At 44.9% G+C, this 15,473-nt stretch overlaps 2 protein-coding genes across 2 annotated transcripts in view; both read right to left on the bottom strand.

The window, feature by feature from the left end:
* The window catches only part of iars1 (isoleucyl-tRNA synthetase 1), a 133,029-nt gene that overhangs the window by 99,690 nt on the left and 17,866 nt on the right, over positions 1 to 15,473 (bottom strand). The window contains exons 8-11 of the mRNA XM_079510400.1: positions 15,030 to 15,117; positions 9,792 to 9,852; positions 8,629 to 8,724; positions 5,793 to 5,915 (exon numbers count right to left, since the gene is read on the bottom strand). Of these exons, the coding sequence (XP_079366526.1) occupies positions 5,793 to 5,915; positions 8,629 to 8,724; positions 9,792 to 9,852; positions 15,030 to 15,117 (368 nt within the window). The remainder of the gene's footprint in view (positions 1 to 5,792; positions 5,916 to 8,628; positions 8,725 to 9,791; positions 9,853 to 15,029; positions 15,118 to 15,473) is intronic.
* On the bottom strand, positions 943 to 2,133 carry LOC306929238 (vimentin; the record flags this gene model as incomplete). The annotated part of the gene is made up of 1 exon (XM_079509680.1): positions 943 to 2,133. Exon 1 carries the CDS (start codon positions 2,086 to 2,088, stop codon positions 943 to 945), a length of 1,146 nt encoding a protein of 381 aa, XP_079365806.1. The 5' UTR covers positions 2,089 to 2,133.

Genomic DNA, 15,473 nt, shown 5'->3' with positions numbered 1-15,473 from the left:
TGAAAAAAGTTTAACCTTCATCTTTTACTTTCTCTAATAACAACCTAAAACATGAACCTTGGTTGAAAGAAACTAAAGTTGTCCTTTAATAAAGAAATAAACAATTCATGCTTTTTTTTGGATGCATTCACGTCAAGCTTTATTAAGTAGTAAATGGTAAACAATTATCATGTCAATAGTTCGGCAGTTCTATTACATAAAACATTTTTTTTGGGGGGGAGGGAGGATCGATCATGGGGTGTTGCAAAGGAGGCCAGAGTTTGAAGTGGGGGTCGTTTAATTTGTTTTGTCTGGTGTTTAAGTTTCCGATGATCATAGCAGGGAGTTGTTTCACTGTGAAGGGGGTGGCATGGCATCCCAGAGCTCAATCAGAATGATCGGGGATGGGTAGGGAAGGAATGTGGAAGGATAGCACTGGCAGGATAGAGTAAGGGAGTGGCAAAGGGGTGGGGGCGATAGGTGGGGCTGGCATGGGGCAAAAATGATGAGAGGGGTACAATTTAACAGTGAGGTAATAGGAAGGCAGAAGTCCAAATAGGAAGAGAGAGGGCCGAGTGGCGTAATGCAAATAAAAAGGGTTGGACATAGTGGACGTCCTTAATTCGGGTGATTTTGATGGATGCAGTGGGGAGGACGGGGATAGAATGGGACAGACAAAGCAGCAAACAGTCTTGGAATGTGGTAGGAATCATAAAAGGTAGGGCTGGCTGGGCGAGACGATTGATGGGGTGCTGGCCAGAGTGAGTAGGGCAATGGCAAGGTAAAGAAAGGGGTGGGTCAAGTTCAGCCGAATTCCTCTCTCTCTCTCCGCGACGGTATTCTCCGATGGTATACTCCCTTCGGCATCGCTGTGGGAGGGATCCGAAGCCCTCCTCAGCTATGGGATCTGAAGCCCTTCTCAGCTATGGGATCTCCACAGCCAACGGGACGGGAACGACATTATTAGGCCTCCACCTTGAGTCCCAGCCTCTGCTCCTCCCCTTCCAGCAGCTTCCTGTAGGTGGCGATCTCGGCGTCCAGCTTCAGCTTGATGTGCAGCAGCTCCTGGTAGTCCTGGAGGTACTTGGACATCTCCAGCTTGGTCTCGCAGAGCTGCGCCTCCAGCTGGGCGATGACGCCTTGCAGCGCGGCAGCCTTATCCATGTGGGACATCTCCATGTCGTCCAGCTGCTGCTCCAGGGCCATGTTGCGCGCCCGGAAGCCGTCGATCTGGTTCTGCATGTCCGTCACCTGGGTGTGGAAAGTGCTGATCTCCTCCTTCATGGTCGACATCTGATCCTCATGCTTGCCGGCGTGCGCCTTGAGCGTCTCGAACTTGCCCTTGTACCACTTCTCGGCCTCCTGGACGTTGCGTGCGGCCACGGACTCGATCTCGGCGCGCATGCTACGCAGGTAGGCGGCCAGGTCGGGGCGGTCGGCATCCGCCTCCACCGTCACCTTAGAGTCCTCGATCTGCTGCAGGAGGTCGGCCACCTCCTCGTCGTGCAGCTTCCTCAGGAACTCGATCTCGGCCACCAGCTGCTCCACGCGCTTCTCCAGCTCCGCCTTCTGCAGTGTGGCGTTGTCCACATCCTGGCGGAACTCCCTCAGGATCAACTCTGCCTCCTCCTTCAGTGCGAACTCTTCCTCCAGCTTGAGCCTCCAGACCTCCACCTCCTCCTCGATGTAGCCCCGCTCGATGTCGGCGGCGCCCTTCTCGTTGGTCAGCTGCTCGATCAGCTCCCGGACCTCCTTGAAGCGGAGCTCGTACTCTTCCGCGAGACCTGAGGGACCTCCTTTGTAGCGGCCCTGCATCTCCGCCAGCTGAGCTTGCAGGGTCACGTTCTTTTGCTCGAGGTACTGGACCTTGTCGATGTATCCCGCGAACTTGACGTTGACCTCCTGCAACTCCTGCTTCTCGTCGGCATGCTGCTGGTGTATCTCCGTGCCCAGCTCCACCGCCGTGCCACCCCCGACCGCCGTGCCCTGGAAGCCTGAGCGCCCGCGGCTGTCATATGAGGCCCCGCGGCATCGAGACGGGGACGGGCTCTGCACCCGCACCCTGCTGCTCACCTGCAGGCTCTTCTGGTTATACGATGCTGCTCTCATGTCGTCTGGTGTGTGTTGTGGGGCTCAGCGTGAATGGTTTAGCCGTAAATAAGCGGGGTGTGTTGTTTCCGTTTTCAGAGGGTAGATTAGTTCCCGTAGTGTTGTAGGGTTGACCTCTTCTTTTTCTCTGGTTCTCTCTTCTTCCTCTGCTGGTTCCAGACTTCAACTGACACTCTCTCAGATCAGCCGCGGGGCTTTTATGGGCCCGGGAAGAATGTCTCAGACAGCCTTGAAACTCTCGCAGGGTTTTGACATCTCTTAAATGCGGATTATGACAGCCCCCGAGAGGACCGCACCGCCGTATTCTTTATTAGCTAACGATGCATTGTTAGTGACCAGGCGGGTGGAGTTCACTCCATGGCCTTCACGCCGGGGTGCGACATAGTTATCGGAACGTGTATGCCTGCTATTTTTCAGGCCTCCGCTCACTTAGGGTGGCCGCGATGAAAAGGGTGTGCGAGGGACAAGGCACAGGGTGCATTGTCAAGCAATGACGAGGTGCTTTGGCCAGCACGTATCCCTGCGCAACGCTCCGACACAAGCTCTGCCACAAAGACTGCCTCACCGCTCACAATCTGCACGGTTGTTTTAATGCTACTAACATTACTTGCAGTGGTGGAAAGTAACTAAGTACTTTTACTGAAGTACAATTTTGAGGTATTTGTACTTCACTTGAGTCTCTCCAATTTCCAGTACTTTTACTTCTACTCCACTACATCTCAGAGCCAAAATTTTTACTTTTACTCCACTACAATTATTTGAAAACTTTAGTTATAGTTACTTTGGAGATTTTAATTTTGATTAGAAAACATACATAAACCACTTCAACCCTATATATTTTGGCCATTTGAAAATAGCAGATCTACAAGCTCACAATGAGTCGCGTAGCGACGCATTGTGAACTTGTAGATCTGCTATTTTCAATAGAGTTTGTACACATTTTTAACTTGTGAAATGGCACTTTCTGCACAATGAGTACTTTTACTTTTAGTACTTTAAGTACATTTTGATGCCGATACTTTTATACATTTACTCAAGAACATTTTCAATTCCGTACTTTTACTTGTAACGAAGTAGTTTGCAGTATTGGTACTTTTACTTAAGTAAAACAATTGAGTAGTTTTTCCACCACTGATTACTACTACTGGTCATTTCTAACCTTTACACACGTTATTGTACTGTATTTTCCCATTTGTCTTGGGGGGGCTGGCTGGGGGTGTGTGGGTTGGAGAGGATGAGCGAGCAATCTGCATCTGTACATTGCGTGTATTGTGTACTGCACTGTACTTGCAATGTGTTGTTTTTGGCAGCAAATTTAGATTTTAGTTTTAGTCATAGTCTCTTGAATAGTTCTCATTTAGTTTTAGTCACATTTTAGTCACCTGGAATGTTCTAGCGTTAGTCTAGTTTTAGTCGACTAAATCTACAGTTGATTTAGTCGACTAAAGTGTTTTTTGGCGGGCCTTGATGCCGTCGTAATGACAGTTTTTATACTTGCTGAAAATAGCCGATCTACAAGCTCACAAAGTGAGCTTGTAGATCTCCTATTTTCAGCATGCAACCAAGTGTAAAACGACTTATACTGGATCTCTTGTCAACTAGTCCCTTCCTAACATTTTAGTCTAGTTTTTATTTGTGAATGAGATGCTGCATCTCAGGGGGATATCCTCTCAATACATTCTGACCAAATTCAGATTTTCTTTTTTCATTCTGGACACCTTACAGGTCCATTTGGGACCTTCTTTTTAACAATGGATTTCATTATACAGTACTTAACCCATTTAGACCTGAGGACGATTCTAAAAAGAAAATGTCTTCTAAATCCTGACAGTTTTCTGAAAACCATGTTTCTAAGTCAGTGGTTCTCAAACATTGTCATTTCAAGGACCCCCAAAAACATCTGTAATTGGCCGCCGACCCCCATCTGAAAATATGTTGTTCCAGGGCCACCCCCCCCCCCCCCCCCCCCCCCAGAAGCAAAGATATGAGTTAAAAACGTTCGCTCTGAAAGAATATATATTCAAAGATTCAAAGAAGTAATCTTCCAGTTAAAATTAAAAAATCACACCCGTGTGAACTGAGTGGTGTAAGGTCTTATATAGCCTGTCTGACGTAATGAAATCATGTCTGACGTAATGAAATCACACCCGGGTGAACAGGGTGAACATAGCAACCATGCTCATTTTTTCTGCACAGACTAACAAAGCCAGTTGTAGGAGTGGTTTACACCACTCAATAACAAAGCCAGTTGTAGGAGTGGTTTACACCACTCAATAATGAAATCACACCCGGGTGAACAGGGTGAACATAGCAACCATGCTCATTTTTTCTGCACAGACTAACAAAACCAGTTGTAGGAGTGGTTTACACCACTCAAAGTGTAATCTGGCATCTTCGAAATGATGAAAAGATTCAGGAAAAGATCACCAACGTGTAGCACAAGGTTGTCAATATAAATGTTGTTTGTGTTTAGGATACAGCGCAGTAAATAATGCCACCACACTGACCCGGGACCAACCATGTATCTTGTGTCTCCTCAGCACAGTCTGCCACATTATTCCAGAGGGGCGAACAACTCACTCCCTGCTTAAGAATAAAACCTCTCTCCCTCTTTCCATCTAGATCAGGGGTGGGAAATAGAGACCAGCGGGTGGCGGATTTAGCCGCGGTTGCCGCGGGTGAACCGCAGTTTAGGGTGGATTAGGGTCAATTCATATTATTATAAATTAATATAGGATAAACCGCGGGTGAAATAATGCGGGAAATAAAGTAATGGCATAATAAAGTATATAAATATGCTTATTATAGCTTTTAAAACGCACACAATCTCGGCGTGCGTGCGTTGGTAGTAGTATTTTAATTTAATCATTTTCCATGATCTGGCACAAATTAGCCGCCTATGAAGTTGGGTCCTGTTGCACAACAACAACAACACAGTGGTCTCCTACAGGCAGCTACGCTAAAGTTGCTAACAGGCAGCTAGTGAGTCTGAGAGAAACTTAAAACTAAGTAAAACAGAAGGGAGGAATATACGTTCGGCGTGGGACTGGGAGTGATTAAGTTCTTTACCCTGCCGCCGATGACCGCTGGATATGCTGTATGAAAATACGTCGCGAAAACGTGGACGGCGTGTTACCATGGAAATGGATATATACAACCACTACGTAACATTGGTGAACTGTCGAGAGAGTGGTGAGTGACAGTTTGTACAAGTAGTATAAATAGCCGATCTACAAGCTCACAACGCGTCGCAGCGTCGCGTTGTGAGCTTGTAGATTGGCTATACTGTATACGCTGGGCGCTTCCCTGCGCAGCGGATTGCGGGTGGTGCGGATTAATAAATTGGATTAATTAATAAATTGCGGTCGGATAACGGGCGGATTATAATTATGCACATGCGGATTCGGGTGACAAAAAAGCTCATCCGCTGTTCTCTAGTGGGAAACTTGAATGCAAGTGAACGGGGTGGTTTGTTTGGACTACAACATGCTGTGCAGGCTGTGTTCGTCTCGCATCGTAATGGCGGCATGTTTTTCTCTTCGACAACAAACCATGGGACTATTTTCCGCCGGATTTTCACCGATCAAAGCTGCAAATACTTTGGCGTTATGCTCCAAAGGTAATAGATCGATCCTGGCAGCCTAGATCGGATGGATAGATTAATCTAAGGCCCCCGAAAGTGTTAACACTGAAGCAACACTCACCTTGACATACTGTTCCGCAAAGTCTGTGACCTCCTCAGTGAAGCATCCGGAGGCGTCCACGGGGCAGACGGGAACCTGGTCTCTCTGGATGATGCCGTACTCCATGCAGATCCTGTGATCATCCTACACGAAGAGCACATGGACGTGCCACATTTATTTTAGCCTTTTTTTTTAAACAAATATTATTTCCATGTGGCTCCGAGTTACAAATACTATTTCAATGTTTGTGTAACTGTTCATTAAACATTTGCATTACTTTATTTTACAAGAAGTCTACACAATTGGAGAATTGTTGTTATTTTGATCAACAATGACAAAACATTCTTTCGTTTTGGGTCTGAGAGGCTAAATCTCACCAAAAATGGAGGTCCGTCCGTGGCTCAAATGTGGAATAAAAAGAAAATGGGCCTTGAAATGAAATGGGTTGAAAACCACTGGTATAGAGCACCGAGGGGCACATCCACTGGTATAGAGCACCGAGGGGCACATCCACTGGTATAGAGCACCGAGGGGCACATCCACTGGTATAGAGCACCGAGGGGCACATCCACTGGTATAGAGCACCGAGGGGCACATCCACTGGTATAGAGCACCCAGGGGCACATCCACTGGTATAGAGCACCGAGGGGCACATCCACTGGTATAGAGCACCCAGGGGCACATCCACTGGTATAGAGCACCCAGGGGCACATCCACTGGTATAGAGCACCCAGGGGCACATCCACTGGTATAGAGCACCGAGGGGCACATCCACTGGTATAGAGCACCCAGGGGCAAAACCACTGGTATAGAGCACCAAGGGGCACATCCACTGGTATAGAGCACCCAGGGGCAAAACCACTGGTATAGAGCACCGAGGCGCACATCCACTGGTATAGAGCACCGAGGGGCACATCCACTGGTATAGAGCACCGAGGGGCACATCCACTGGTATAGAGCACCGAGGGGCACATCCACTGGTATAGAGCACCGAGGCGCACATCCACTGGTATAGAGCACCGAGGGGCACATCCACTGGTATAGAGCACCGAGGGGCACATCCACTGGTATAGAGCACCGAGGGGCACATCCACTGGTATAGAGCACCGAGGGGCACATCCACTGGTATAGAGCACCGAGGGGCACATCCACTGGTATAGAGCACCGAGGGGCACATCCACTGGTATAGAGCACCCAGGGGCACATCCACTGGTATAGAGCACCGAGGGGCACATCCACTGGTATAGAGCACCGAGGGGCACATCCACTGGTATAGAGCACCGAGGCGCACATCCACTGGTATAGAGCACCCAGGGGCACATCCACTGGTATAGAGCACCGAGGGGCACATCCACTGGTATAGAGCACCGAGGCGCACATCCACTGGTATAGAGCACCCAGGGGCACATCCACTGGTATAGAGCACCGAGGCGCACATCCACTGGTATAGAGCACCCAGGGGCAAAACCACTGGTATAGAGCACCGAGGGGCACATCCACTGGTATAGAGCACCGAGGGGCACATCCACTGGTATAGAGCACCGAGGGGCACATCCACTGGTATAGAGCACCGAGGGGCACATCCACTGGTATAGAGCACCGAGGGGCACATCCACTGGTATAGAGCACCGAGGCGCACATCCACTGGTATAGAGCATCGAGGGGCACATCCACTGGTATAGAGCACCGAGGGGCACATCCACTGGTATAGAGCACCGAGGGGCACATCCACTGGTATAGAGCACCCAGGGGCAAAACCACTGGTATAGAGCACCGAGGCGCACATCCACTGGTATAGAGCACCGAGGGGCACATCCACTGGTATAGAGCACCGAGGGGCACATCCACTGGTATAGAGCACCGAGGGGCACATCCACTGGTATAGAGCACCGAGGGGCACATCCACTGGTATAGAGCACCCAGGGGCACATCCACTGGTATAGAGCACCGAGGGGCACATCCACTGGTATAGAGCACCGAGGCGCACAGCCACGGGTTGGTGTACTTTTTATTTGTATTGTAATCCCCATAGGGGGATTTTAGATCGCCTCATATAAGAACTGTGTTTGAAAACTAAACAAATCATTCACTCATATGGATGTGAAGAATCAACTGCTACTGAATTAGTTACATTTTCGCTAGAAACAGACCGATTGTCGCAAACAATACAGAGACACCTCCCTGACAATAACGCTGAGACAGCTTGTTTATTTTTGGACCACAATGCTTATATGAGACGATTTTAAGATGAGCCCATGTTATAGAGAGAGAGAGACAGAGAGTTTCTACAGCTGACTCCAGCCACAGGGGGCATTGATCTGCCCTTGACAATGTCATCTAGGCTATTAGTAATGACCCAATAGCTCCAATGCCACTGCGGCAATGGCCTCAGGGACGAATGGATTAAATAGATACTGCACAATGTCCTATACAAAATGGATTAATGTAGGGAAATAAATATAATAAACACCAATCAATGTGTGTGACTTAATGTTTTGTATTCTGGGATTCAAGAATTAAAAAGAAAAGAAAACATTGAGGATTTAAAGTGTTGAATTGTAAATTATTGTATAGCCTAAGACCTGAGATGTACATTATAATAATTGCAATATCCTTAACACCTGCAATGTCAAACATTAGGATTGTTTTATTTTAATTTGGGAAGGGACTGCAAGTGTATAATCAGCCATTACGACGGCATCAAGGCCCGCCAAAACACATTTTAGTCGACTAAATGGGCTGTAGATTTAGTCGACTAAAATCTTATGACATTTAGTCGACTAAAACTAGACTAACACTAAAACATTCCAGGTGACTAAATGTGACTGAAATTAAAATCATCCTACAGTATACTCACAGCTCCAAAGTACGGTGCCTGGTGAACAACTCCAGTGCCCTCCTCCTCCTTGACGTAGTTATCTGTCACCACTACGAACGCACCTGTCTCTCCACACTGGAGTGAGATAAGGGAGTGAGATATTAGTGGAAAACAGTGAGCAGTGATGTAAATAGGTTTTCAATATAATGAGTCCCTGGATGCAGGGATGGTCTATTAGATGAGTCCCACCAAGGGACATTTTATGAGTCCCACTTCAACGACGTTAGGAGTCATATTTTGCAATTTTTTTTTTACAAATTGCAGCAACTCCCATTTCATTTGATATGGTTATAATGTGGTTATATTCATCTTGATGACATCTTAATGACATCTTGACACATCTTGATCATCAAGATGTGATTCAACATGTTAATGGTTCTTTCCAGACATCCAGTTCTAGGAAACACAGAATGGGGGGGACTTTTTTTATTATTTCCACACAACAGCTCTAAGGTATATTAATGACATAGTAAAATGTTGAAAATGAGTGGAATTCCCCTTTAACTATAAACTGCGTTTTGGGATGAAAAATGCACCCTATTTTAATCTCTGAGTGAGCGAGAGTTAGACAGACAAATTGAGACGAGGGAGAGAGGGAGAGATGGGCAGAGGAATAGTTATTTAGGAGGCAGATAAGAGGGAGAGAGGGAGAGATGGGCGGAGGAATAGTTATTTAGGAGGCAGATAAGAGGGAGAGAGGGAGAGATGGGCAGAGGAATAGTTATTTAGGAGGCAGATAAGAGGGAGAGAGGGAGAGACGGGCAGAGGAATAGTTATTTAGGAGGCAGATAAGAGGGAGAGAGGGAGAGATGGGCAGAGGAATAGTTATTTAGGAGGCAGATAAGAGGGAGAGATGGGCAGAGGAATAGTTATTTAGGAGGCAGATAAGAGGGAGAGGGGGAGAGATGGGCAGAGGAATAGTTATTTAGGAGGCAGATAAGAGGGAGAGAGGGAGAGACGGGCAGAGGAATAGTTATTTAGGAGGCAGATAAGAGGGAGAGAGGGAGAGATGGGCAGAGGAATAGTTATTTAGGAGGCCCGTTTGTGTTCAGGCAGGGAGGTCATTAGGTTGAGATATAGTTCCGACACTGTTCTGATGCAAATTACACACACAGGGAATGAGGAAAAACAAATCTGCTCACCTTGGAAAAGTACTGGAAGAGAGGCTTGTACTTCTTCCCTTTCAACACCTTTCCTGGAAATCTAACACACACACACACACACACACACACACACACACACACACACACACACACACACACACACACACACACACACACACACACACACACACACACACACACACACACACACACACACACACACACACACACACACACACACACACACACACACACACACACACAGTCTATTCGTACGTCTCTAAATGTTTTTGATGAATTGAACAAGGTGGACCCTCTTGTGTACAAGTGTAATGCTTTATTGGGTCGTCCACTCACAGTTAACAGTTTTTGTATTGAGTGGTGCATGAAATGTACTGTAATTCTGCAAACTGTTAATACATATTTCAATCAATCAATTTCAACCTGGCCTCCCTATTTTGGGACTTTCAAAATTTCTCAAAAACGTTAAAATGAATAACTTCCAACCAAAACTATTAAAATAGTTCTACAAGCTCACAACGCATTGTGTTACATTATTTCCACACAACATTGCAGGATGAGTTATATAAAATATGGCTTCAGTGGTTAGCCTGAAGTTATAGGGCTCCGCCTTTTTTTTTACTATTTTGAACTAGTTCAACTAGCCAATCTACATTGACACGTTGTGATCTTGTAGACTGGCCATTTTAACTATTCAAAAACGTTTTGCAAAATAGTAAAAAAAAAAAAAAAAAAAAAAAAGGCCAAGTAGTTTAGTGGGTTTAGTGGTAACGAAAATGGAGCCCTAAATCTTTGTTCCAGTTTCTCTCTTATTCCATTACCTCCCCCGTGCCACTGACAACCACACAGTCAGTGAACGTTAACTTTAATATGCCAGTGTGCACTGGCATATTAAAGGACAAAACAGAAGGGCAAAGTGTATTATGAGAGGGTACTGAAACCAACAAGTGCCAAAATAACTCCTAAGTGCATTGTCACAAGGCAAGTTACATTTTACAGATGATACATGACACTATTCCTCCATGGCTGAGCAAATTGCATCCTTTGGTGTTTCATAAGGATGATGGAACTCACTGTCACACGCAATGTTCCACAATCTCCCAAGGAGAAGTGTTCAACTGGGCTGTGATTTGGTGACTAAGGCAGCTGTGGAATATGGTTCGTAGAATACCTCCAAATGTGGTTCAGCTGGTTTCAATATACAGTATTTTAAGTTTTTAACCCATCCATGACGTCAAAAAAAAAAAAAAAATCTAAATCCTGACAGTTTTCTGAAATACCTATGCTTCTATAGGAGTGGTGCTCAATATTTCATGTCAAGGACCCCAAAGATTATATGTAATTGGCCACCGACCCCTATCTGAAAATATGATGTTCCAGGGACCCCCCCCCAGAAGCAAAGATTTCAGCTAAAAACATCCGCTGGGAAATATTTTTTTGTTTTAAATAGCAGACCTACAAGCTCGTAGCACGGCACCGCTATATTTCCAACAGCTAAAGTACAACATAATGCTTAAAACACCAAAAAGGATTCCCGTCCAAAATAGGTTAACTTATTTTGTGCATGCCTAAGGCGACATTTGACGACTTTAACCCATGTTGGGCAGGAACCCCTGTTGGTGTTTCAAGCATTATGTTATACTTTAGCTATTGAAAAATAGCAGATCTACAAGCTCGTAGCGCGGCACCGAGTTCCGCGCTACGAGCTTGTAGGTCTGCTATTTTTGAAAAATCGTGAAAACGTTTAACGTTTTTAACTCAAATCTTTGCTAAGGGTCAAAATGGGTTAATTAAAAGTCCCAGATCGCCCCAGGACAACATCGAACGACCCAGTCGGTTATATAACGCATCCAGCATCGCTAGAATCATTTTTTTACCGGTGTCTCGATTTGCGTTGTTGTGACGTCATTGAATATTTTCCCTCCATCCAGACCATAGCGACGATGTTTAGCGGCATTTTTCTCAGAATTGAAGCTCAGATTGAGGTGATCATACAAAACATCCACGTTTTAGGAGCTCAATAAAAAAATCCCTGCGACCTCGCGGCGGTGTTGTTTTTGGCAGCAAAGTTCTATTTTAGTTTAAGTCATAGGTCCTCATTCACAAAGGAGAAATACACCGCAGTGTAACGTATGCGTAAACAGATACTAAATATCATCGTATTTCTCTGTCCGATCACGCTGCGATTTGCTCCCGTCGTATTCAGGGAAGCTGGTGTAATCACTTCATTTGTGCGGATCGCAGAGTGTAGCCTTTCCGCATTTTTCCCAAGCGATTCGCCTGGTGTCGCCTGGTTAGAACGCCCATCCCACACCATATAAGGCAACAGGAAATATCGAAATACGTCATCATAGCCTGCACCGGGCTTTAAATTATATACAACAGCCGCGATGAGCTTGTAGAGCAGTTAATTTTGACAGGCGGGTCTCTGCATGGACAGATCTTCAAGCAAACAGCGCAAGTTTTGTATATAATTATAAACGAAACTTGCCAACTTGGCACGCATTGCTTCACTCCTTGTTAAATGTCAGAACGTTAATAAGTTAACTGATGTTACAGTTACTTTCACATAATGAGAAAGAAGTTAATTTGTATTGTTCACCACACAACCAAATGCTATATTAAAACTCGGCAATGATAAAAGGCCCTATTGATTAGTCTACTGCGGTGATTGATTCCCTGCCCTGCACTGTCGGATTTGGAAAGCAAATATATCCAGGACATGCATGGACACAGGACATATTTTCTTTCTTTTTTTTCTTGTGGGATTTGGACTTAAGGCTATATTTCATCCGACCCAACTACGTTGTATGTTTCCTCAGCTGCAGGTAAGAGTTGGCTATTCTGTGTGGCGTCCGCATGTGATCAATATACATATTATAAATTAATACCACGACGCAAATGGAGGCAGATAGGTGCTTGCAGCAAATGCATTTAGGCCTACGTGAAACTTTAATTGGCTGAGTCTCTGTCAACATGCTGATCAGCGAGTTACAGTGGTAATAAAAATCATCATCAACAGCCTTTCTTGTCTGTCTGTCCGTCATGTTTGTGAACAAGCGCGAGTGGAGGTGAGCTGGCTTAAAACTATGATATGACTGGCCGACTTTCAAACACGCTGATGCCATTCATTCAAATAGGCTAATGTGGTCTTCTATTTTTTTTTATATAGGGCTAATCCCCCCTCACACACACACACACACGCACCGACAGTCAGACTGACTCAAAGGAGCTCCATAACGAAACAATTTAAATAGGCCTATACTGCAGACATTACTACACTAAACAACGTTGGATTCGTACAGTGCAGAATGCAGATAAGTGTATGTTCTTATTATAATTGTGAGTTTGTTTTTTAACATGCAGCGCGAGTCCGCGAGACTGCGAGAGCCGATCTACAAGCTCACAGCGCGTTGCACTGCGAGTAGAAAGCTGTCAAGTGAGCAGCGCAATCGCGCATGCTAGAAATATCCTAATAAATAAATAAAAAAGGTGTCGGGCTTGCAGGGGCAGTTTCTGTATGGCACTCTAGGCTAACCTGCCTCTAGAATGCATGCATTTAGGCATACAAGTGATACTTGGCTTTTATATAGGCTATATTTTTTTTATGTGCGACCAATGTTGGGGACACATGCCTACATATTTTATCTGAGATTTGGGGACTTTTAATTGATTCAGCATGAAGACTAAAGCCTTCTTAATAAATCTACGCAAGCCGTACACGACCATGAGAGGTGGCGCAGCTTTCAGCGGAATTTCCGACCAACCCACGTCACCGTCAAGTTCACGTTCAAGTTCATGAATTCCCACGTAATGTGGGAATCCACGTAAATGCCTGTCCGCTCACGCTCCGCTCACGTAACGTCACTTTATGAGCGTAAACGCCGTTGTGAATGAGGACCATAGTCTTTGGAATAAAACTTAATTTAGTTTTAGTCACCTGTAATGTTTTAAATGTCATGCAATTTTAGTCAACTAAATCTACAGTTGATTTAGTCGACTGTAGAAATGTAGTTTGTCGGGCCTTGAGGGCGTCGTAATGGCTGATTTTACACTTACTGAAAATAGCCGATCTACAAGCTCACGTGTCGCACTGTGACGCGTCGTGAGCTTGTATATTGTCTATTTTCAGCATGCAATTGTAAAATTATTATATATATAAATATTTAGTTTAGTCATTTGTTAGTCTATTTTTAGTCGACTAAATAACATAAGAGTTTAGTTGACTAAATCTACAGTTGAATTAGTTGACTAAAGTGTATTTAGGCTGGCCTTAATGCCGTCATAATGGCTCATTTTACACTGAAAACGTTTGAGCTTGTAGATCTGAAATGTTCAGCATGCAACCAAGTGTAAAATGACCACTAAAGTGACTAGTCCCTTCCTAACATTTTAGTCTAGTTTTTATTTGGTGACAAAATTGTCAATATAGTTAGTCTTAGTTTTAGTCATCATAGCCATTTAGTTTCCATTTAGTTTGGAAAAATACTTTTCGTCATAGTATTAGTCGACGAAATCAGCACGGGAGAGTGACACACAGCAAAGGTCGCTAATATTACCCTCTGCTGTCTCCCCAATTAACCCTTTTTATATGGAAATAGCAGACACGTCGTGATGGGCTGTAGTGTGGGCTCGGCTATTTCTACTTCTGAAAGTACACAATTATTATATATTTAAATTATTTGTCATATCTGCCCTGTGCAAGATTTGTTTTACAAAAGGGCTAAAAGGCAAATAATTGTCATTTTAAGTTAAATACCAAAATAAAAACAAAAAACATTGAATCGACTAGGTCGACTAGTAAATCCACTAGTCAACCATGTTGGTACTGGGGACCACATGTAAATCCGACAGAGCATTAGTCCGACATGCGGACGCATCTCGGACTAGCGCCTGCTCCCGTGCTTGCGGTTATGGTTAGGTTAGAGTTTGAGGTGGGTTGTCGTTTTTCGGACCAATGACTAGTCGAACTAAAGTACTGCACCCGTTGGTACTAGTTGACTAGGTGATAAGAAAATACTTTTACCTCCCCGATTTTGTAGGCCTCAAGATCAGGTACATTATGGTTATAGTCACCAATGTACACAGTTTTTAAATGTACAAATATGTATTTCCAAATAAAAAAAAACGTTTTTTTGTTTGTTTGTTTACATAATAGGTAGTTAAACAACTAGTACAAGTGAATGCCCTGTGTAGTAGTACTGTAGTACTGTAGTAGTACTACAGTACGCGTGTCCTCTCTTGCTCAGTACTCACTTGTCCAGGATGGTGTACTCGCTCTCGGCCTTGAACAGAGCTCCAAGCCTGGCCTCCATCATAATGTAGGTCTGACCCGTCGTGTTGTCTGGAAATAAGAGAGGGAAACAAATGATTTAAAGCCATTAACGCATTTTGGACTGAGGTCGATTCTAAAAAATGTCTTCTAAATCATGACAGTTTTCTGGAAAATATGTTTCTGTGTCAGTGGTGCTCTGCTCAAACATTTTCATGTCAAGGACCACCAAAGATATTATGTAATTGGCCGCCGACCCCCCCCCCCCCCCCCATCTGAGAATATGTTGTTCCAGGAACCCCACAGAAGCAAAGATTTGAGTTAAAACGTTCGCTCTGAAAGATTTGCACCACATTTTCACGATTGTGACCAACTTTTATTTAGGGAAACAGCAACGTTTCGGCCTATGCGGCCTTCATCAGGCTATC

The sequence above is a fragment of the Electrona antarctica genome (genome assembly GCF_951216825.1).
Source record: "Electrona antarctica genome assembly, chromosome: 9".
Lineage (NCBI taxonomy): Eukaryota > Metazoa > Chordata > Actinopteri > Myctophiformes > Myctophidae > Electrona > Electrona antarctica.
Note: the sequence above shows the minus strand (reverse complement) of the source record. Positions and strands in the feature narration are given on the sequence as shown.